Genomic DNA, 26,059 nt, shown 5'->3' with positions numbered 1-26,059 from the left:
TATGGTCTTGCTCAAAAGTGGTCCCGATTTGGGAACAGATTAGAGACTGGTTATAGCGGATTCTCGGTTGGGAGATCCCCCTGGACCAGTGGGTGTACCTTTTGGGCAGAAGGATCCAGGGTTTGTCAAATGCGACGCATAAATTGATCGCGCATTTTGCAACAGCCACAAGATGCGAGATCGCAGCATTATGGAAGCATCCAGAAGTTCCAATTATCCCCAAGATCAGAAATAGAATTTGGCACGTATGTCGGATGGAACAATTAACAAGTCTAGTTAATGACACCGGCCCAAATTTCCTAAAGGTCTGGGCGCCTTGGTTGGCACAGACAGATATCCCAGGGGTGGATGCTACTGCAATTTTTCTTTAATAGCTATAGATGCGTTCTCCTTTGGGGGTCAGAGACCTGACAACATTTAGAGACGTGCAGGTAGACGACAGCTCCAACTATAGACAGCCTCTCAGCTACTAAGGAAGTCACGAGGGACCCGAGGAGGAAGTAAGCAATATAAGGTTACAGGACAGTCAGAGGTTTCTAGACCACACGGGAACACAGCGTTCCGGTGCCGTTTGGCCCTCCCCATCTCCCCCCCTCTCTCCGTCCCTACCCCCCCTTCTGTCCGCCGTCTTGTTTGTCTTGTCTGTATTGTCATTGTCTGTGGTAGCAACTAGTATCTGCAAAGTAGAAATGTTGCATATGTCTGTTAAAATAAAAAAGATTGGAGGCTTAATACAATGGGCTGTGATATATTGTATGAATATGTAACTCCAATAAAAAATTTGAAGTTGAGAAAAAAAAAAAAGCCTGACCCGTATCACTACTACTTAAGGGTAGCCAGGTTCTCCAATGTTGGGTGTGACCAGTTTCACTGCGGTTTAAAGAAAATGTATGTATTCCATTTGTCTATATGCAACATATCAAATATATGCCAAATGTTTTTGAAGCAAAATATGGAGAAGAGAGTTGCAGCAGAAGAGTTCTGATCTATTTTATTTTCTTACGTGCTACTCACCAAGCAACTCAGTACAAGAGCACCTTTGTTATCTGTTTGTCAATTTCATTTATGTGTGACCTTATATACAGTACAGCTGTCTTCTATTCTGTTAAGGTGTCTGTAGGATACGAGTGCAGTGGTATTACCAAGGAGACCTAGATTTTGGGGACATAAACTTTGGCTTTTATTTAGCCCGTAGCTTAAAAACAACACAGATTTAAGGCAGCACAAATAAACCAAACGGCCTATCCCTTTGACTTCCCAGTCCCTATCTGCAGGGCTGGGAGGATAGGCCTCTTACAACCTCTGACCCCAAGTCCAAAGAGGTACTGCACCGACACACTTTATTCGAGCAAATACCCGGTATGTACCTGGCAGATACCTGGAATGCGCCGCTCCTCACCTCTGACAAGCCCCGTTGCGTTTGCCTTCCCAGCCTGGGTTCATGCCTGGCTGATGGGCGGCTGATCTGTTAAATGATAATGATTAGGATTTAATAGGCTGCAATGTTTCGCGTGTCTACCAGATGGCATAAATTCATGAATTGTAATGCAGTATATATATATATACTGTGCAGTATTGCAGTCAGCGGGAATAAAATGCTTCAATCCCTGGCTGGAAAATAACTCAATGCACTCGGGCAGAAAACAGTCACAAACCTCAATACACCCGGGTATACCCGAATTCGTGGGACTAGCCGAGCTCGAATAAAGTGTGTCGCCAGTGTACCTGTTATCAGTGGCTCTTTCCCTCAGTCTGGGTTGGTAGCCATGGGCTGCACCATCTGGCAGGCTCCAGGGTCTGCTGAATCCTGGAATAGAGTGTCTGGTTCCCTGGGATCCCTCTCTTGAAGCACACACTTCCTTAGTGCTAGAGAGATCCCCTGCAGATCAAGCATGAGGATTTTATACCTGACTGATTAGCCAGGCTAATTGTCTGTAGCTGCAATTAACCAACTCCCTGTTGGACTCATCAACCAGATACAGGCTTTATACTGGGAGCCCTATTTAGAAAGTGGTTAAGGCCCTGTCACAGTGTCAAAAGTTGGTAATTTCTCATTGATCAGTGCCAAAAGTAGGACTATACCTGTAGCTTTACTGCTACAGTAAACAACAAAAAAGGCAGCGCTAATAGAAAACTACTGAAAAATGGCCAGCAGCCTATGATATAACTCTGACACCTTAGGTCAGATATAGAGCAAAGAAAAAAAGGTTATATCTGTGGTGCTTGGCCCCAAGGTAAATATATAAAAAAATAGTATACAACCATATGGAAGGTGGTGTCCACTTGGGCTCTCCTCATGAAGACGATCAATCATGTAAAAAATATAAAAGCAAACATAGTGTGATACAGTAACTAAAAAACATGCAACAACACTAACACATACAAGACAACGAATGCTGAGACAATCAAATGACTGATTTTAAATAAAAAACATTTAATACAACAACTCAATGTATACAATTAAACACTAACAGACATTGCTTGACTGAGGCACTACTTTTTCACCCCTGAGGAAGGAAGCGCAGTCTTCCGAAACGCGTAGGGTGGTCTACGTGTGCACTGCTGTTGTTACAGTACCCACCACACTTGTATTATCATCTCCACGGACTATTCCCAGCCATTGTGCTGTCCACGGTTGATCTTCTGTTGAGCTGGGCACTGATGATTCCGCAGGCTTGTTGCTGCTGGCTTGCATCCTGCGCTGCTGTTGCGCACGTGGTGACGCTTGTTCCTGCGACACGCTGCCCGGTTCGTCTGCCCAGCGGAGGTCTGTGATGTGGAAGGAAAGGAGGGTCCCCCTCGAAAGCCCCTGCTGATCGTGTGAGACGTTTGGGAGCTGAAACCTGCAATCACGAGAGGGGATACTCTCAGATTTATCCACTGCCTTCTACTTTTCAATAGAATCGATGGATCGGTCAGCGCATGGATTTTTTTGCTCACAGGATGAAAAGAGAAAAATGGGGGACACGTGATTAGTGTTTAAATAGACAAAACATTTAACCAATAATATAATGTGGTTGTCTAAAATAGATCTTGTTTAAAATAAAATAAAATAAAAAATAAAAAACAAAAAATAAAATAGATAAAAAATATATATATAAAAAATATATGTATATATACTGCACCGACACACTTTATTCGAGCAAATACCCAGTATGTACCTGGCAGATACCTGGAATGCGCCGCTCCTCACCTCTGACAAGCCCCGTTGCGTTTGCCTTCCCAGCCTGGGTTCATGCCTGGCTGACGGGCGGCTGATCTGTTAAATGATAATGATTAGGATTTAATAGGCTGCAATGCTTCGTGTGTCTACCAGATGGCATAAATTCATGAATTGTAATGAAGTATATATATATACTGTGCAGTATTGCAGCCAGTGGGAATAAAATGCTTCAATCCCTGCCTGGAAAATACCTCAATGCACTCGGGCAGAAAACAGTCACAAACCTCAATACACCCGGGTATACCCGAATTCGTGGGACTAGCCGAGCTCGAATAAAGTGTGTCGCCAGTGTATATATATATAATGGAGAGGGAAAATGTATATACCTTGGTTAAAAGCCTGAATTTGGGCTTGGATGGAAAGGTCTGAATAAAAACCACTTCATAAATTTAAAAAGTTTTTAAATGGAATTCTGTTGTTAATGGTGGGATGAGGGATGTTAAATAAAAGCTGTAAGAACGGTGGGGGCAGGTGATTGGCGCGCTCTTGCGCAGCCTGCTGCCAAACAGGGACGGTTGATGCTGTTAGTGCAGTACTATGCAGCCTACTGTCTGGCTAAAAATAGTGATGCTGGTTTGGCAGTGTTCGTTGTATTTAAATGTTGCCTGAAGCAGTAGCTTCCTCCTCCTTCTACTTGGGGTGGTATGCGGTGCTAGTTTAGTAAAAGATTATAGCAAGATAAAATAGAGTTTCTGGTGTGGGGGTGACTGCCTACTCCTCCTAATGGAGGCGGTTCGCAAGTGACTTCTCTCCCGGGTGCCCGATTCAAAGGAAGGAAGGGCCAAAACCGGTGAGTGGATGAAAAATAAGTTTATTAGGTGCATAAACAGCAAACAGGAAAAACACTTACAATACAGCTTAGGCAACAGCCCAGCCTCAGCTCGATCGTCCGATGGCGCTCCTCCGACCGGTGTATCCCCCGTGATCGCGTCCGATGGCGGGAACCGGAAGGGGAGGGCTTACCGGATGTCAACAGGCTGGCTGGGTCCTTCAGGTAATGGGCTCCGGCAGGGAACTACGCGTTTCGCAGTGATGCTTCGTCAGGTTCCTGCCGGATGCCCTGGATCTTCCCTTTTTATAGGTTTAAAGAAGCTGCTTGATTGATTGATTACAATCAGTAAATGATCTATGTAATTACACTATTAAAACAGCTTATACATCAAATGGTGGTCTTATTTATTATGTACATTGACTGTAATGGGCGAATGGAGGAGAGACAAGGTAAATGCAATGTGAATATAAAATTTATACAGTCATAAAATTGGGTCAAGCATTTAATTGTGCACATGTGATATCACTCCTTCGTATGGAGCTTGATTGTCTCATATATGAGTGTGCCAATTAGTAGATAATACAAAATGCATAAGGAATACATAGAAAAAAAACATGAGAGAAATTCTAAGAAAAAAACATGAGAGAACTTAAAAGAAAAAATATATAAGGAAAAATATACATATTTATACAGGTTCCTTTAAAATGAGTGCTGTAAATGAATTGTATTGTACTAAAACCTTGCACTTGAATCCCCATGTAGGTTCACATAGCTCTATGCTTTGGTAGAAGATAGTTTGGTAGTCAGGGGGATAGAAAAAATATATATGTCTGAAAAACAGTATATAATCTCATACAAAATTTTTTTTTTTTTTTTTGATGGTGCATTAAGTTACTTCATACATCTCTTCACTAGAGCTTTGAATTTAAAATGTTTCACAGCGTTCTAAAAATGAAATAGTAGGATATAAAATATATACTTTAAAAATAATATATATCAAATGAATATATATCAAAAAATGTAAGGAGTTACGGGTTTAAAACAATAATAATAATAATCAAACATAATTATGTGTTTTAATTGTGGATAGTATGAAGATTCAGTATTTAAGTCATCTGTCATCATGATTCAGACTTGAGTGTTCTTGTATGTGATTTATCGGGGATTCGATTCCAGGGTCATAGTCACTCTATGTCTTGTGTGCTTAGTGGGTTAGGCTACATAGATGCTGATATTCAAAACCATGTTTGCTGGTACATTTGGAGGTTAGTCGTCATAAGTGTTGGTGGATCCTCGTAGTTGCGCCGGTACTAGTGCAAAGGGAGGTAGAGAATGGGGGGGGGGTGCAGGGTGAAGATAGAATGAAGAGAGATAAGATATGGAAAAGGGAGGGGAAAAAAGGGGGAAGGGGGAGGCAGAAAAAAGGAAGGGAGAAAGAAAGGGAAAAAAAGGGTGGGAAAAGGGAAAGGGAAAACATGATTAGTACAGTGTATCTTGAATGGAACGCAATCTTTATTCTAGGAATGCCCCAATATCTATGTCGATGTTGAGTCCTAGGGGTGCTAGCGTTTTCAATTTGTAGATCCATAGGGTTTCCTTCTTGGCTAGTTTAGTTAGTCTATCGCCTCCTCGCCAGAGGGGTGGGATCTGTTCTATGGCTCTATAGGTGAGGCCGGAGGGGTCTCCTTGATGTTTTATTGAGAAATGCTTGGACACGCTGTGGGTCAGAAGCTGTCGTCGAATGTTCCCAATGTGCTCTAATATGCGAACCTTTAATGGTCGGCTTGTACGGCCGACATACTGTAGTCCACATGGGCAGTTTAATAGATAAACTACGTAATCGCTCTTGCAGTTGATGAACTGTGCAGTTTTAAATTCTTCGCCTGTTACTTTGGATGAGAATTTTATTTTGTCGCTGGAGCCCTGTTTGCAGGCTTTGCAGGTGCTGCACTTGAAAAAACCTTTTGCTGTTGCTAGCCAATTGCTCTCCTTCTTTGTGTTGTCTGTTCTAAACAGACTTGGCGCTAGCTTTGTTTTTAGATTGTCAGCTCGTTTAAAAATGACCCTTGGTTTTTCTGGGAGGTAATTCTTTAGAGTGTCATCCCCTAGTAAAAGGTGCCAGTGTTTGTTTAGTATTTGTTGAATTTTGCCCGAATCCTGGCTGTAATGGGTTAAGAATGGAGCATTGAAGTCTTCTCTTTGTTGTTTGTGTGATGGTTTAAGAATGTCAGTTCTTTGCAGGAGGCTTGTTTTATTAAGGGATTCTTCTAACGTATTTTCATTGTACCCTTTATTGATGAACCTATCCTTTAGGATACCTGCTTGTTCTCTAAAGACGTTATTGTCACTGCAATTTCGCCTAATTCGGCGGAATTGGCCTGGGGGTATGTTGGATAGCCACTTTCTGTGGTGGCAGCTTGTTTTTAGTAGGTAGTTGTTGCAATCTACTTTTTTGAAGAATGTTTTAGTTTTGAGTATGTTATTCTCAACATAGATGGTGAGATCTAAGAAGTCTATTGAGATTTGGTTTGTGCAGGCTGTGAATTTTAGATTAAGTTCATTGGTGTTGATATATTCCAGAAAACGTTTCAAATCTACTTCGCTCCCTTTTGCTCCCCACAAAAACTTCTGCACAGAATACTTAAATCACATTGATAAGGGTAAAACAATAGGGGTTATTAACGATAAAGAATATCAATATCTAAATGTAAAATTCCCCGTGATGCCAATCTTCTACTTCCTACCCAAAATACACAAAAGCCTGACAGCGCCTCCAGGGAGACCAATCATCTCGGGGATAGGCTCTCTCACTTCACGACTTTCAGAATACATAGACATCTCCCTACAACCTTATGTTGTGGAGATGAAGTCATATCTTAGAGATACAACACAAACTATCAAATTGATAGAACAAGTAACATGGAGCTCAGATTTCATACTTTGCACATGTGATGTAACATCCTTATATACATCAATCAATCACGAAGACGGCATCTCAGCTATAGATAGGACACTCAGCAACGACCCAAACATGCACATAGAACAAAAAACATTTATCTTAGAAAGCATTAACTTTATTTTAAAACATAACCTTTTTAACTTCGATGGGAAACATTTCCTTCAAAAATGCGGCACGGCAATGGGTACAAAATTTGCACCCAGCTACGCTAATCTTTTTATGGATATCTGGGAACAAGACACTATCTGGTCACCACATGAATTCAGCGCAGATCTAGCGCTATGGCGAAGATATATAGATGACGTCTTCTTCATCTGGCAAGGGAGCGAAGTAGATTTGAAACGTTTTCTGGAATATATCAACACCAATGAACTTAATCTAAAATTCACAGCCTGCACAAACCAAATCTCAATAGACTTCTTAGATCTCACCATCTATGTTGAGAATAACATACTCAAAACTAAAACATTCTTCAAAAAAGTAGATTGCAACAACTACCTACTAAAAACAAGCTGCCACCACAGAAAGTGGCTATCCAACATACCCCCAGGCCAATTCCGCCGAATTAGGCGAAATTGCAGTGACAATAACGTCTTTAGAGAACAAGCAGGTATCCTAAAGGATAGGTTCATCAATAAAGGGTACAATGAAAATACGTTAGAAGAATCCATTAATAAAACAAGCCTCCTGCAAAGAACTGACATTCTTAAACCATCACACAAACAACAAAGAGAAGACTTCAATGCTCCATTCTTAACCCAATACAGCCAGGATTCGGGCAAAATTCAACAAATACTAAACAAACACTGGCACCTTTTACTAGGGGATGACACTCTAAAGAATTACCTCCCAGAAAAACCAAGGGTCATTTTTAAAGGAGCTCACAATCTAAAAACAAAGCTAGCGCCAAGTCTGTTTAGAACAGACAACACAAAGAAGGAGAGCAATTGGCTAGCAACAGCAAAAGGTTTTTTCAAGTGCAGCACCTGCAAAGCCTGCAAACAGGGCTCCAGCGACAAAATAAAATTCTCATCCAAAGTAACAGGCGAAGAATTTAAAACTGCACAGTTCATCAACTGCAAGAGCGATTACGTAGTTTATCTATTAAACTGCCCATGTGGACTACAGTATGTCGGCCGTACAAGCCGACCATTAAAGGTTCGCATATTAGAGCACATTGGGAACATTCGACGACAGCTTCTGACCCACAGCGTGTCCAAGCATTTCTCAATAAAACATCAAGGAGACCCCTCCGGCCTCACCTATAGAGCCATAGAACAGATCCCACCCCTCTGGCGAGGAGGCGATAGACTAACTAAACTAGCCAAGAAGGAAACCCTATGGATCTACAAATTGAAAACGCTAGCACCCCTAGGACTCAACATCGACATAGATATTGGGGCATTCCTAGAATAAAGATTGCGTTCCATTCAAGATACACTGTACTAATCATGTTTTCCCTTTTCCCACCCTTTTTTTCCCTTTCTTTCTCCCTTCCTTTTTTCTGCCTCCCCCTTCCCCCTTTTTTCCCCTCCCTTTTCCATATCTTATCTCTCTTCTTTCTATCTTCACCCTGCACCCCCCCCCCCATTCTCTACCTCCCTTTGCCCTAGTACCGGCGCAACTACGAGGATCCACCAACACTTATGACGACTAACCTCCAAATGTACCAGCAAACATGGTTTTGAATATCAGCATCTATGTAGCCTAACCCACTAAGCACACAAGACATAGAGTGACTATGACCCTGGAATCGAATCCCCGATAAATCACATACAAGAACACTCAAGTCTGAATCATGATGACAGATGACTTAAATACTGAATCTTCATACTATCCACAATTAAAACACATAATTATGTTTGATTATTATTATTATTGTTTTAAACCCGTAACTCCTTACATTTTTTGATATATATTCATTTGATATATATTATTTTTAAAGTATATATTTTATATCCTACTATTTCATTTTTAGAACGCTGTGAAACATTTTAAATTCAAAGCTCTAGTGAAGAGATGTATGAAGTAACTTAATGCACCATCAAAAAAAAAAAATTTTATGACTGTATAAATTTTATATTCACATTGCATTTACCTTGTCTCTCCTCCATTCGCCCATTACAGTCAATGTACATAATAAATAAGACCACCATTTGATGTATAAGCTGTTTTAATAGTGTAATTACATAGATCATTTACTGATTGTAATCAATCAATCAAGCAGCTTCTTTAAACCTATAAAAAGGGAAGATCCAGGGCATCCGGCAGGAACCTGACGAAGCATCACTGCGAAACGCGTAGTTCCCTGCCGGAGCCCATTACCTGAAGGACCCAGCCAGCCTGTTGACATCCGGTAAGCCCTCCCCTTCTGGTTCCCGCCATCGGACGCGATCACGGGGGATACACCGGTCGGAGGAGCGCCATCGGACGATCGAGCTGAGGCTGGGCTGTTGCCTAAGCTGTATTGTAAGTGTTTTTCCTGTTTGCTGTTTATGCACCTAATAAACTTATTTTTCATCCACTCACCGGTTTTGGCCCTTCCTTCCTTTGAATCGGGCACCCGGGAGAGAAGTCACTTGCGAACCGCCTCCATTAGGAGGAGTAGGCAGTCACCCCCACACCAGAAACTCTATTTTATCTTGCTATAATCTTTTACTAAACTAGCACCGCATACCACCCCAAGTAGAAGGAGGAGGAAGCTACTGCTTCAGGCAACATTTAAATACAACGAACACTGCCAAACCAGCATCACTATTTTTAGCCAGACAGTAGGCTGCATAGTACTGCACTAACAGCATCAACCGTCCCTGTTTGGCAGCAGGCTGCGCAAGAGCGCGCCAATTACCTGCCCCCACCGTTCTTACAGCTTTTATTTAACATCCCTCATCCCACCATTAACAACAGAATTCCATTTAAAAACTTTTTAAATTTATGAAGTGGTTTTTATTCAGACCTTTCCATCCAAGCCCAAATTCAGGCTTTTAACCAAGGTATATACATTTTCCCTCTCCATTATATATATATATATATACATATATTTTTTATATATATATTTTTTATCTATTTTATTTTTTGTTTTTTATTTTTTATTTTATTTTATTTTAAACAAGATCTATTTTAGACAACCACATTATATTATTGGTTAAATGTTTTGTCTATTTAAACACTAATCACGTGTCCCCCATTTTTCTCTTTTCATCCTGTGAGCAAAAAAATCCATGCGCTGACCGATCCATCGATTCTACTGCCATTTCAAGAAGATTCCGGGCTTTATCTTCTCTACAGGTCCAGCTGCAGAAAACAACAAGGGCAAGTATACACTACCCCTTATTTTGGTTATACATTAAAAATAGGCCATACAACTAGCCTAATAAATAAGGGAGCGCCCCAGCCTCTATTCTTTTCTACTTTTCAATGTCTGGTAAGCGGCCAGCCTAGTTAGTGTTGGAGTGCACATGTGACCTATTCTTTTTAGTGTTTTAATTGTATACATTGAGTTGTTGTATTAAATGTTTTTTTATTTAAAAACAGTCATTTGATTGTCTCAGCATTCGTTGTCTTGTATGTGTTAGTGTTGTTGCATGTTTTTTAGTTACTGTATCACACTATGGGCCTCATGCAGTAAGCGTTGATAAGGGAATTATCGCCATTTTATAGCCAAAATTGGGTTTGAGATTCAGTAAGCGCCGATAAGTGCTTGATATCGCCATGTTTCGGAGCCGATTATTTTGTTATGGCCAGTCGGCTGCCGATAAGCCTGTTTTCGCCACTGATCGCCACTTTTTTAAATCGGCTGGATTCAACAAAAAAAAACAGCTTATCGGGCCTGATCGGCACTACGAAATTGAGATGTTATGGCCAATTTCTCCCGCCAACTAAAGTTGGCAGTTTGGAGGGGAGAACGATCGCTAAGGCTGCCGCAACGGCACTTAGAAAAAAAAAACTTCTGTACATCAATGGAGTCAATGGAGCGGGGACGTATAACAGTATAGTACTGTTTACGTTTCATTGCTCACAATACAAACGTCATTTGCATTACAGTGTGGGGGCATTCCCTGCATTGTGTCACAGCTGACGTGTATTATTTGCATAACATTATACTTTTACATGTTTGCAGCATTTGCGGGTCACATTACTCATCATGTGATGATGTGCCAAGGGAAAATACTATACTCAACTCTTTAAGGAGAACCTCACATCATATCACACATTTTAATGAACTGAGCGACAATTATTTACATGATGTTACACATGTCACACATGTCACACATACACAGTATATTCATCTTCCTTTACATTACACAATGCTTGTAATGTGACACGCATCTTTAAACGTTCATGTACATCTGTCTTCTCATGTTTACATATAGTTTTGGGTCCTCCCTATTTTCATGACGTCACTTATTGGACGCTCAATCACATTGCATGTTTACATTGTAACCGTAGCATTACAAGCACTTCAACCTAACTTATACACACATGTACAGTAATTCAGCATTGGGACACCTTGTTAACTCATTCTATACCAACTATCCTCATTACACAAATGCATGCATATGCACACGACTATTCATTGTTGTCAACATGTCACAATAACATGCCTAATTACACATGTTACACAAAACTTTTCCCACGTCAATCTCAACCTTTTTGCCTAATTACATGACTGACTGTTGCGTTCACAAGTGTTACATGCATTGCACATGCAACTATTTATTTGCAAGCAATGTTTCTACAAAGGTTCACGTCACATCATTGCCAAATATCATCATTCCCTGCAGAATACACACAACAAATACTTATAACAAGAACTGCACACAGCTTGCCACAGAAGTACTTTATTATGTTAATGTAACACCTTGCATTTTACTATGTCACCTGACATCATCACATACCTATTTAAAGGACGCCCATTACCTGATCATTCACAGCTACTCATTTCAAAATGTTGAGATTGTTTAGGAGACGGAGGAACATTCTTTTCTATGACATGCTTGATGATGAAGACAATCATATAGGGCAAGGGAGGGACACACCGAGGGACAGTGACAGGGACAGTCACGCGGATACGACAGAGACAGGGAGAGGGACAGGAGATCAGAGGAGAAGACAGAGGAGACAAGTTGTGCCTCGTCCGCGTCTGTACAGGGAGAGAACCCTGTTAGATGGGATGAGTGAGGAGGAGATTGTAAGTCGCTATCGTTTGAGTTCAGCAGCAATCTTATCTTTTTATCAGGAGATAAGGGGAGATTTAGATTTTTTCACAGCCAGAGGTCGTGCAGTCCCTGGGCTTGTTAAAATGCTGTGCTCATTACATTATCTTGCTTCCGCGTCATACCAGACAACTGTGGGCATAGTGGGCGGGGTCTCGCAATCTACATTCTCGCGGGCCTTGACCCAGTTTCTCTATGCACTCAATAGACGCGCTAGGAATTATATTCATTTTCCTACAGAGGCGACAGAGTGGCTGGAAGTCAGGACTGGCTTTTATAATATAGCAGGAATACCATGTGTGCTGGGTGCAATCGATTGCACACATGTTGCTTTGATTGCACCTAGTCAGAGTGAGCATGTGTACCGCAATCGTAAGCACTACCATTCACTCAATGTACAGGTGGTATGTGATGCGACGATGAGGATAATGCATGTGGTACCCAAATTCCCTGGTTCCAGTCACGATTCCTCTATCCTGAGGAACTCTTCAGTCTTCCATGCGTTCGAAGAGGGACATTTTGAACATGGTTGGCTGCTGGGTGAGTACACATTTACATGTTCTAACACAAAACACATTTTTATTTAGGAATGTTGGCATTGTACAATTTGATCACTAATGTCAGCTTATGTGTGCTACATTCATTATAGGTGACTCAGGATACGGAATTAGGCCATGGCTCTTGACTCCGGTGCTAAACCCTCAAACTGAAGCAGAGGACAGGTACAATGCAGCCCATATATCTACAAGATCTGTTATAGAGAGGACATTTGGCCTACTCAAGACCAGATTTAGGTGTCTGGACAGAACTGGTGGGGCTCTTCTATACAAGCCTCAAAAAGTGTCTGATATTATCCTTGCCTGTTGCATTTTGCACAATGTTGCACTCAGGCACAATGTACAATCAGACCTAGCTGAGCCTTTGGTAGACGAGCATCCCACCCATGTAGCTGCTGAAAATGAACAAACAGCCAGTGGTGGCCAGACACGCCAGAATCTCATCAATTCATTTTTTTCTTGTAAGTAAAAACATATATGTTCCAAGTTATACTTTTATACTTACATTATGTTATCTTAACAATAATGTTTTTTTATATACCCTTCTGGTAGGACACAGATGAATATGGGTTGCACACCTTTCTTTTCTCTGCTGTGTGCACAAAGGGATGTGGCACCGGTATGTTATTGTTGCACAGGTTATATAATCCCTCTTCAATTGTACTTTAGTTGTGTGTATGTGAATACAACTGGGGTAACAAAGCACTAATATTTTAGCATTGTGTTGTTCCTTATGCTAACACAATACACATATTATGCCCATACTCATTCATGCTTCTAGTATGCTTACATACAATGTTATTGGTGCAGTGTAACATGTACATCCATATGATGTGTACACCAGCCTGATTTACATTTTGAATGTCATGAAATATACATGGTGTTGCACATTTAACACCAAATACACACTTTGCTGTGTTGTTTACGGTACTGAAGATGGCATGTCAATGTTTGCAATTTATATATTGTTCCTTTGCATTATAGGTATATCTCCAGTATGACTGATCATGGTATGTATATTTGCTGACATCTCTCATAAGATGTGCCTACATCAATCTTCCTATAATTATTTGAAGTCAAAACCCAACATATTGGTTTAAACACAAATGTTACATATATGTACTTTCTGTATCATGTATATGCATTTAGCTACTCTTGAGCTTTCATGTGCATTGTATTAGAAAATGATTACTCCCATTTCATCACATTTTATGTATGTTTCCTTATAAATTCCATTAATGTAATATAGAGGTGTTTGGAGACAAGGGGATAACTGTACTTATTTCTTTACTTACGGGACATCATTCATCACGGATGAAATTGACTGATCATAAAACTCCTTGCATGAATGCCTGCAATCACAACAATGCGTACTACATCTTATATTTAGCAATGTTGGTGTTTTGTAATGCTAGGAATTAATAGTCAACATTAATTTACATTTGTGACATGTGTATGTATAAGTCACACGTGTGTGGATGTGTCCTACATGTACCAAGTGTTAAACTGTTAACAGAGAAGACAAATTTGTCACTAATGTTACTGTCATTTAGCATTTCTAATTTACCAATATGACAATGTTGGTAATATTTTTGCAATATAAATCACGTCACTTCATCATTATCATGATGATAATTATCAAGTATTGTCACAATTGTAACGTCAATCACGTGCACATTAGCATAGACACACTTTGTAAGACAACTGTTTGTGTCTGTATCAATTTGTGTAGGATCCATGTATAACACCGACAAATGATAACACCAGCTTTATTATGGTAGCTTATATCATCATATTGACTATACTATGTATTTTTAGAACGTTTAATAAACACAGTAAACTATAGTTAGTTAGGTTAATGAAATATACACAGAAACGTACTTCATTACATGATGTTGATGTCATAATCAGAACATCATGCATTGTAGGGGACCACAACATCTGGCCAATAACATTATTTGCTACAGTCCCAAACCATTTTATCAACATACCCATGTAACAAGAGATTTTTAACAAGAAATGGCTAGTTGGTTGTAAGTGTCCTTTACATTGGGAGAAGGAGTGGCTCAGTGAGTAAAGACACACACTGGCACTGAGATTTTGAAGCAGGGGAGTCTGGTTCAATTCCCGGTGTCGGCTCCTTGTGACCTTGGGCAAGTCACTTTATCTCCCTGTGCCTCAGGCGGCAAAAAATAAATTGTAAGTTCCACGGGCCAGGGACCTCAGCCTGAAAAATGTGTCTGTAAAGCGCTGTGTACAACTAGCAGCACTATACATGAACATGCTCATATTATTATTATTATTATTATTATTGTTACATAGTTTCGACAGTCATACGTTCCATTACACAATAGAATTCACAAATGTGTTAGCAGAGTGGGAATGGTTGTTATATATAAAACACACCATGCCATAAAATGATAGTAGTCATTAAAGAACACTCAATAAAAATTCATGAGGCACTATTTTGCAACATCATTATGTTAATTAAGTGCTTATGCAATATAGGCATAAGGGTATCACATTTTTAATTGTTTGTTAATAAGCGCTGCAAGCAATATAAAATTAGTTCCATATGTAGTATAGTAGTCGGTGGCTCCTCCTCACAACCATCTCATATAAAGGTAGACTCTTCTGAAATCATACATTGATCCGATTGTATCTTCCCCGACATCTCTGAAATACAGCAAACACATGATGGTCAAATATGGCACCTTACTATATATGTATCCGTGACAACGCATTACACAGCTCTATATGATTGTGTACATACACACGTCACTCACTTATATGTTAGAAGTACAAGTGTACATCAGTATGTAATGTTTCTTTAAATTTGTAGCAGGCATAACTATGTATATGATGTGAACGTTGCCTGTATACTGAAAAATGTGCGCGCACATCTTAGTGTGCGCACGCACTTCACGCTTGGCTGCACTAACTGTTAGCGCATGCGCAAAACAAAGCGTACGTTGTGCGTTCAATACATCTTGAAAATACCATTAAACATAAAATCTTTATTTCAAATACAATGAATACGAAACTACATTCGTTCTAAACGAGTACATCTGTATTCTTTTTAAACAGACGTGTTTGGACAGAAAGGACGGCCGATAACACAATGCGCAAATGCAATACGTGTGACGTCATGTTAAACCAGCGTGAAACGCACGCTAACTCTCCTCCCACTCAATTAACATTCGGCTAACGCCCACTTTACGGCTACAAACACTGAGCCGCACACATGACACACTGCAGTTATCGTTACTATAACAAAACATGACAGCCAATAGGCTTTGAGGCGCGCACGTCGCTTGGGGGCGGGACTTACATCCGTAATCCTTTTTAAGGATGCCTTGGGCCATGACAAGGGTCCCACGTCATACGTGGTGGACCCGCTTTTAAATGTTGCATGATAACAAAACAGGTATGTGTTAGAGTTATGTTAAAATGTTGCTAATATGGTTAAAGGGATAGGAAAGTACGTATATTTATTCCGTCAGCAATGTGTACTACTCTTTCAGGTTATACTATATTGTATTCGGCAACAATTTCTTTGTGATCGCTACATGTTATGCAGTCTGCAATGTTACGCTGTATCCACGCATTGAAAGGGAAAATGGTGGTTAAAAAAAAACAAAAAAAAAAAAAAACATTTAAACGCACAGTCAACGCATAACGGTTGTTATATTTACCATTCTTCTAGAATTAACTCTTCGTCTGGCTGCAACTGGTCGCTCCAGAAATGCAAGGCATTTTCATCCACGCTTGACCCACCCGCTGAATCCAGTATGACACACATCTCCTCCATGAAGCGCTCATAGGAATCGCCACTGCTTTCTTCAAACAATTGGTCGGGAGGTAGGTTCATTTCTTCTGGTTCCCATTCCAATGCATTTTCAGCTGAAAGGCTTGGTACATAATCATAGTACTTTTGTTGTTGTACAATGTGGGTTTCAGGAATGGAGGGTGCAGATATTGCAGCAGGTATCGATTCACACGGAACAGTAGTAGCGGATCCATTGCTATTGGCATTAGGAATAAATATGCCTTTCACAACAATATATGTGCCCTCTTTCAGGGTAAAATGCTTTTCCTTTGCAATCTTCCAGAAACCATAGGTGTGTTCTAGCTTATCCTGCACACGTTCAAAAAAGTCATTAGTTGATAAAGTGAATCTTATTGAGGAATTAAAATTCCGCGCATGCCTACGGTCTTGGTAATAAGGATATTTTGCTCGAATCAAATCATAGATTTGGCGTGTGCTTGCTTTTTGACCGCGACTGTTTAAAATTGCTTCTGAAACCATGTACTTATACCCTAAAAGGGGATTCATATTGTTAACGAATTCATCAGCCATGTCAGAGTAGCACAAAAGATGTGTGCAGTTCTGTCTTCTTTGCTCATCAAAATGATTCTGCTCAATGGCTAACAAAATCCTGTGTTTCGTTTTCAAGGTCAACAAAAGTAACTACTTTTACTCCTTATTTCAAACGCCAATTGGATGTGTCCTTTTAATTGGTTTAAGTTTTGTGGTTAGTGATAGGCGAATGTGGGAAAAACATGTATCATTATTTTATCTCGTTTGTGAAAACATTCCTACACTTATTTCAGTAACATTGAGTTTTCTAGAAAAATAACAAAGAGCACTGTGTGAAAATAGTGCTTAGACAGCCATATCAGTAAATACACACACCTGCAAAATGAATTTTTTTTTCCCACATACTTTTCTGTGTGTATTTGAAAGTCTGGTTAACTACCTGTCTGCATGAGTTTAAATACGTGTGTATCTATATATATATAAATATATCTCTCTCATAAAAATATATATATATAAAGTGTATATTGTACTATATGTATAGTGTGTGTGTGTGTATATATGTATATATATATATATATATATATATATATTGTGACAAACAGCTTACTCCGGGGCTCCGCCGCTTGTCCGGGACGGTTAGAACACGGTCTTTTAGGGTAGGTTAAAATGAGGAGGCGTCACGTACTGTTCCTTTAAACAGGCTGGGCCTGGTTTATTCAGTCCCAGGCACTGAGACTGCCACAGTGCATACAACAAAACACATCAAAACAAAAGCTGCTCACCTGAGCGATAACTTAACTTAGATTTCCCTAACTCAGGGTGGAAGTGGCTTTTCCACTTTCCAACAACAAAACAAGGTACTTTTGCAGACTTAGCCAAATGAACAGAACGATTGAACCTGTGTGGGGAAGAGGCTTCTCCCCACTGTGTTCAGCAGCCTTCCAGGCTCTGGAGAAGAGACAAGAGCAACCAGGAAATCAGTCTTACATACCTGATTTCTAATTAGCATGACAGGTGACAGAAATCAGGCAGCCAGACAAACTCTGGTCTGGATCTCTCATCCCTCAGTTCCAGCGCTTGCCAAACTGTGGGATGGAGTGCATGTATTATAAGGCTGCACTCCCAGGCCAGACAGGATAGAAACTGTTCAGTATCCTGGGAGCCCTATATATGGAATTTATTACCATCCCCTGGTTTCTGTCACATATCCTCCCCCCCAGCTCAGACCCCGAGGGATGAGCGACCATGGATATTAGGGAGTGCATCCTTGACAACCCGTCAGCATTGCCATGTTTGTGCCCTGACCTGTGTTCCACAGAAAATTTAAAGGGTTGTAGGCTTAGGAACCACCTGGTCACTCTAGCATTCTTCTCCCTGTTTTGACACATCCAGGTAAGGGGTGCATGATCTGTGACCAACCGGAATTTTCTCCCCAACAGGTAGTATTTGAGCGTCTCTACAGCCCACTTTATTGCGAGACACTCTTTCTCTACTATGGAGTAATTCTTCTCCTGGGGATTTAGTTTCCTACTTAAATAAAGGATGGGGTGTTCCTCACCTTGAGACTCCTGGGAGAGTACCGCCCCCAGCCCTACCTCAGATGCGTCGGTTTGGACTACGAACTCTTTGGAGAAGTCAGGTGTGACCAACACTGGTTGGGCACAGAGAGCTTCTTTCAGGCTTCTAAAGGCCTGTTCGGTTTCGGGGGACCACTTTACCATAAGCGGTCCTCTTGCTTTTGTGAGGTCGGTTAGTGGGGTTGCCTTAGTTGCAAAATTGGGAATAAACCTTCTATAGTACCCAATTAACCCCAAAAAGGTCCTTACTTGTTTTTTTGTAACTGGCCTTGGCCAACCTTGTATCGCCTCCACTTTGAGTGTTTGGGGTTTGAGTAAACCTCTGCCAATAGAATACCCCAGATACTTGGCCTCCTCCAGACCAATGGTGCATTTAGCGGGGTTAGCAGTTAGTCCAGCAGACCGAACTGCGTCGAGCACAGCTTGGACCTTTGGAAGGTGGGATTGCCAATCTTCACTATGGATTACCACATCATCCAGGTAGGCAGCAGCATACCGAGCATGTGGTTTTAAAATTTTATCCATCATTCTTTGGAATGTGGCGGGAGCTCCATGTAAGCCAAAAGGCAGCACCCTATACTGAAAGAGGCCATCTGGGGTTGAGAAGGCTGTCTTTTCTTTTGCCCTTTCTGTGAGGGGAACCTGCCAGTACCCTTTTGTTAGGTCTAGGGTTGTGAGATATCGGGCTTTGCCCAGTCTCTCTACAAGTTCATCTACCCTGGGCATAGGATAAGTATCAAATTTTGACACCGCGTTTAGTTTCCGGTAGTCATTACAAAACCTTGTTGTACCATCTGGCTTTGGGACTAAGACTATAGGGCTGTTCCACCCACTTTGGGATTCCTCAATTACGCCTAGTTTTAGCATTTTTTTAACCTCTAAACTTATAGCCTCTCTTTTGGCCTCTGGGATTCGGTACGGTTTAAGGTTAACTCGGACCCCCGGTTCAGAGACTAGGTCATGTTCAATTACGCTAGTTCTACCTGGCTGTGTAGAGAAGATTTCTTTGTTTCTTCTCACTAAATTCTGAACCTCTTGTTTCTGATGAACGGACAGGGTTTCAGCTATGCTAACCTCTGGGTCAGTTTCTTGACTCTCTGACGGACCTGGGGTTACTAGGATTGACAAGACTTCTCTATCTTTCCAGGGCTTAAGTAGGTTTATATGGTAAATTTGCTCAGGTTTCCTCCTACCTGGCTGTCTTACCTTATAATTTACTTCTCCCACTCTTTCCAAGACCTCATATGGCCCATGCCATTTAGCAAGGAATTTACTTTCCACGGTGGGAACCAGAACTAGTACCCTATCACCTGGAAAAAAAATTCTGACCCTAGCACCCTTATTATACGTATTCCTCTGTGCTTCTTGAGCTTTCTCCATGTGTTCCCTCACTATGGGTAGGACTGCAGCAATGCGGTCCTGCATCTGGGCAACATGCTCTATTACACTTCTGTAAGGGGTAACCTCGTGTTCCCAAGTCTCTTTGGCTATATCCAGTAAGCCCCTTGGGTGTCGGCCATACAATAGTTCAAACGGGGAGAAGCCTGTGGATGATTGGGGAACTTCCCTAATGGCAAATAACAGGTACGGTAACAAACAATCCCAGTTTTTCCCATCTTTATCGACCGCCCGGCGTAACATGCTCTTTAAGGTTTTATTGAATCTTTCCACTAAACCATCTGTTTGTGGATGATAGACTGAGGTTCTGAGATGCTTGATTTTTAGGAGTTTACATAACTCTTTTGTTACTTGGGACATAAATGGTGTTCCCTGGTCAGATAGAATCTCTTTAGGAATTCCAACCCGGGAAAACAGAACTACCAACTCTTTTGCTATGTTTTTGGCAGAGGTGCTACGTAGGGGAACTGCCTCCGGATATCGGGTAGCATAATCTAATATTACCAATATATGCTGATGTCCCCTAGCAGACTTTATTAGGGGTCCTACTAGATCCATAGCAATCCGGTCAAATGGTACCTCTATTATGGGAAGGGGTACCAATGGGCTGCGGTACGCCTTGAACGGGGCGGTGATCTGACATGCTAGGCATGAGGAACAATAATTCGTAATTTCTGCCAGAACCCCAGGCCAATAGAAGCTTCGGAGAACCTTTTCCTTTGTCTTTTCCACCCCTAGGTGTCCCCCCAATGGATGACTATGTGCGAGGTGTAATACTACGTTACGGAATGTCCGTGGTACCAACAATTGTTTAGTTGTAACTGATTTCCTTTTATCAACCCGATATACTAGGTCGTTCTCTACCTCGAAGTAGGGGTAAGCAAGTGACCTATCTGGTTGGCCAGGAGTACTATTCAGGTCCCGTATATTTCCCCTTGCTACCGCTAACGTGGGGTCCTCCCACTGGGCCTTCTTAAAACTCCCAGGACTGACCTCTAGGTCAGCGAGGGTCTTATCCTGTTCTGGGGTGGTAAGTGTCTGATCAACATCTTGATTTGGGGTATTCCCTACCAAAGTAGTGATGGGGAAGGGAATTTTACAGCACTCCTCCTTTTCCCCCTTCTTATTTGAGCCCTCGTCAACCTCCATTTCTGAAAACGGGAAAGGATTTATTTCTTCTAATACTTCGTTATGGTCCGCTATTGAACTCTGGCCGCTATTCTGAGCGGGGGACCACATTTTTAGAAAATGGGGAAAGTCGGTCCCTATTAACACATCATGTGCCAGTTTGGGTACAATACCCACCTTGAAATCTAAAGAACCAAACTCTGTTTCAAAAAAAACATCAACAGTGGAATATTCATGATTATCCCCATGTATACAACAAATTGCCATTCTTTGTGAACTGTTTCCCTGTTTCTTCTTAATGGGCAAGAGGTATTCGGACACTAGTGTGACCATGCTCCCAGAGTCCAGAAGTGCCCGAACCCTCTTACCATTAACCTTTACAAATGCCCACAGATGGTTATTCAAGGGGTCCTCTGGGCTAGGGCGCATACATTGGGACAACAGCGAATAAGGTTCCACGCTGTTGCATTGCATGGGCTCATCATTTCGTGGGCAGATTTTTGCTGTGTGGCCCCTCTCATGACAATTTACACATTTAGGTACATAGTCTGTGTCCCACTTAGAGCCTTTTCCCGGCTCCCCATGTTGGCTATTGCCCTTAGTGTGCGAACCACTGTTGCTGGTGCTGCGTGAAGGTGGTCGCCGCTCCTCAGCTCCCCTTAACCCCGGTACCCTTTTACCGTCTCTGGAAGAGTCCTGGAACCTCGGGTAGTGGGGTTGCTCCACGACTGTGGGTTGCGGGTGCTCTTCTGCTGCATTGTACCTTTCTACGAGGGCCACAAGCTCATCCGCATTGTGGGGGTCACTCCGACTGACCCAACGGCGTAAGGCAGAGGGAAGTTTCCTCAAGAACTGGTCCATGACCAACCGTTCCACGATGTGGCTTGCTGAGTTGATCTCGGGTTGTAGCCACTTCCGGGCGAGGTGGATGAGGTCATACATCTGGCTTCGGGTGGCTTTATCCATCGTGAAGGACCATGCGTGAAACCTTTGGGCGCGAACAGCCGTGGTTACGCCGAGGCGGGCGAGGATCTCGAACTTCAATTTTGCATAGACGTTAGCTTCGGCTGGCTCTAGATCAAAGTAAGCCTTCTGGGGTTCGCCGCTTAGGAAGGGTGCGATTAGACCAGCCCACTCAGCTTCTGGCCATCCCTCTCTCTGTGCCGTGCGTTCAAACGTGAGAAGATAGGCTTCCACATCATCCGAGGGTCCCATCTTCTGAAGGTAGTGGCTTGCCCTGGTCATTTTCGGAACTGGGGCTGCCGCTGCCAGTGGAAGGTTACTGATAGTCTCCCTCAGGATCTCGAGTTCCTGCTGTAAGCCCTGAGCGAACCGCTGTTGCTCCTCTCTCAGCAAGCGGTTTGTCTCTTGCTGGTTTGTATTAGTCTCTTGCTGGGCTATTAACAGCTGTCGCTGAGTTTCACTCACCTGTTGCTGAGCTTCATTCGCATCTTTCTGGACAGCGACATTGCGTACCAGCGCACTCATCACGTCTTCCATCTTGTTTGGAGAGAGAGAAAAAAAACTTTTTTTTTTTTTTTTTTTTTTTAAAGTTCTTTAACCCCCAGACCTTTTAGTGTTCTGCCCGCATTCTCCACCATATGTGACAAACAGCTTACTCCGGGGCTCCGCCGCTTGTCCGGGACGGTTAGAACACGGTCTTTTAGGGTAGGTTAAAATGAGGAGGCGTCACGTACTGTTCCTTTAAACAGGCTGGGCCTGGTTTATTCAGTCCCAGGCACTGAGACTGCCACAGTGCATACAACAAAACACATCAAAACAAAAGCTGCTCACCTGAGCGATAACTTAACTTAGATTTCCCTAACTCAGGGTGGAAGTGGCTTTTCCACTTTCCAACAACAAAACAAGGTACTTTTGCAGACTTAGCCAAATGAACAGAACGATTGAACCTGTGTGGGGAAGAGGCTTCTCCCCACTGTGTTCAGCAGCCTTCCAGGCTCTGGAGAAGAGACAAGAGCAACCAGGAAATCAGTCTTACATACCTGATTTCTAATTAGCATGACAGGTGACAGAAATCAGGCAGCCAGACAAACTCTGGTCTGGATCTCTCATCCCTCAGTTCCAGCGCTTGCCAAACTGTGGGATGGAGTGCATGTATTATAAGGCTGCACTCCCAGGCCAGACAGGATAGAAACTGTTCAGTATCCTGGGAGCCCTATATATGGAATTTATTACCATCCCCTGGTTTCTGTCACAATATATATATATATATATATATATATATATATATATATATAATGTATCTTTTTTTTTTTTTTTATATATTGCAGGAGTACACACAACATATTGATGGCAGTAAGTAGGCCTTGTATGAAACCTATTTAAATGGTGATAAACATGAGTGAATTAAGTCATAAACATTTGTTTGCACCCAATAATGTTAGAGGCTCACACTTAGTATAGTTGTCAAACATTAGGCCTGTATTATTAAAATAGTGTGTTTTCACAAGGAAGCATGAAGTGTATGTTTTTTGTAAATACATCTATACCAGTTTAGATAGTACTATATATATACACACACACACACACAGTGTGTGTCTGTGTGTGTGTGTGCATATATCAATACATACGACATATATTTTAGTATAAATTCAGAGATGTTCTTGAAACAAGAACACATAAATGATTAAAGGACAACATTACAATGGCCACCAAAGGTAAGTAATATTTAACACAAAATCCTGCTGTACACGTACAAGAAAGATGTTTGCAGTTAAATAGGTGCTTTTATAATTGCATGAAAATAATATGCACATGCAATGATTACATCAATTAACACACCCAAATGCAATGTTTTGCTGCAAAGTCAATGGCAGCTTCTCTAAACTTAGCAACTGGCTCCTGGTGGACCATTACTGAACAGACGATTAAAACATAAATATTTATAACACTATTCATTAATTAGGAGTGTTAACATTTCCAAAACTTCACGTGTACAAGAACATACTTGAAAGTTTGGAAACAACACAGTCTTCAGCATACATACAATAGTAATTAGATAATCTGAAGTCAACAAAACAAGGCCAAAGACATATTTTCTGAATTATAACATTTATTTTTTTTGTTCCTTTTGCGAGCGAGTAACAGGCCTGCTTGTTGTCTCTTGAATTTTCCTTTTGCCACCAACTTTAGGCACAACAGAGCCACTTTGAGTGGCCTCTGGCACTTCACGGGCAGGGCTTGTGGCCAGTGACTCACCTACAGGGCTTTTGGGCAGTGATTCACCTACAGGGCTTTTGGGCAGTGACTCACCTACAGGGCTTTTGGGTAGTGACTGTTCACCTACAGGGCTTGTGGCCAGTGACTCACCTACAGGGCTTTTGGGCAGCGATTCACCTACAGGGCTTTTGGGCAGCGATTCACCTACAGGGCTTTTGGGCAGCGATTCACCTACAGGGCTTTTGGGCAGTGACTCACCTACAGGGCTTTTGGGTAGTGACTGTTCACGGACAGGGCTTGTGCCCACTGACACATGTGAGCAAGTTGGTAGACACTGCACAAGTGATGGTTGGTCTGTTTCATGTGTGTCTTGTTTTGTTTTTGTCGCCTCCTTTGTAGGTGTCTGCTGCTGAATTTGTACAGATGGCAGCGGTAGGATGTCATCAGGAACCTGCACAGCAATGTCTGCTACTTGACCGGTAACATTTGGGCCTGGTGAATGAATATCAGATGAATGTGGTGAAAACTGACCTGCATGAACAGATCCTGGCTGGGAGGTGTTGAATTGTGGTACATTAGTCATTCTCCAGTAATTAGCTTGTGTTTGCTGAACAACTAATGCTTCGAATGAGGTGTTGATTTTTTGCAACTGTTTAGGCACTTCAATGAAGACTCTGTGGAGATGTGCCAATTGTGAAACTGTTTCTTCCTGCAGTGCAATCATCCTTTCCAGCACTGTCATCAGGTCAGAATGGCGACGATTTTCTGCTTCCACAATTTTTCCCTCAGAAGCTACAATTGCATCATATGTGGTATTTGCTGGACGTTTTGGCGGTAAAACAGTTTCAATTGGAACCTCTTCATGGTCACTTGCTTGTATTTGTGTGTCTATGGCGGCGGCGGCGGCATCATCATCATCATCATCATCATCATCATCATCATCATCAAAATCCTCTTCATCATGTTCTACAAATAAATGTACACATTATTAAATGGCATGTTAATCTCTGCTGTGTTACTATGTAATTGTACTGTGTCATAAGTAACAACTAACATGTTTCCATACGTTTTATAACCTCACATTAAAAACTACCTTGACTTAAGAATAATGTTTGGACTCAGTATGAAATATGAGTGAATGAAAACTTGCTGTAAACTCACAACTCCTACATGATAGTTAACATCACTAACACAATACAAGTTGCCTTACACTTCATTTTCACTGACACTAAGTAATCCTATTTAAAGAAGATGTGCAAAACAAATAATGAACATGACAACATAACATACTGTATAGAAGAGCACATATTATATGGCCACCAACTGATACACTCACCTTCTAGGTGTGTTGAGCTGGCTGACCCAGGTGAAGACACTTGTTCAGTCTCAGGTGACACATGTCCTTCAGGGGCAACTATATATAACAATAACATAAGTTTTACATTTACATGTGTAAATATTGAACAAACAGTTATTGTATGTTCTGTATTTATGAGTACCTAACAGCATCATTTCCTTAACCCAAAATGTGTGTGTGAAAGTGAACATAAATAGTTGTAATAACAATGTGCATGCCTGTGTACTTAGAACTTTTGAGTTCCCTAACATAAAACATACTATGTTCCTGCAGTAATGCGTGAGGATAAATAGATAAAATTTGTACATAAAAATCATATGTTGTGTAGTGATATCAGTATCATAATGTACATAACTATCATGAGATGACCA

The 26,059-nt window shown here is 41.5% G+C and overlaps 1 protein-coding gene across 1 annotated transcript in view; it reads right to left on the bottom strand.

The window, feature by feature from the left end:
* Positions 1-24,224: 24,224 nt before the first annotated feature.
* The window catches only part of LOC142488226 (uncharacterized), a 35,899-nt gene continuing 34,064 nt past the window's right edge, over positions 24,225-26,059 (bottom strand). Inside the window, exons 3-4 of the mRNA XM_075588600.1 lie at positions 25,668-25,745; positions 24,225-25,297 (exon numbers count right to left, since the gene is read on the bottom strand). Of these exons, the coding sequence (XP_075444715.1) occupies positions 24,225-25,297; positions 25,668-25,745 (1,151 nt within the window). The remainder of the gene's footprint in view (positions 25,298-25,667; positions 25,746-26,059) is intronic.

Source organism: Ascaphus truei, chromosome 2, assembly GCF_040206685.1.
Source record: "Ascaphus truei isolate aAscTru1 chromosome 2, aAscTru1.hap1, whole genome shotgun sequence".
In the NCBI taxonomy this organism is placed as follows: Eukaryota; Metazoa; Chordata; class Amphibia; order Anura; family Ascaphidae; genus Ascaphus; species Ascaphus truei.
The sequence above is the reverse complement of the archived record's forward strand: the minus strand, read 5'-3'. Positions and strand labels throughout refer to the sequence as shown.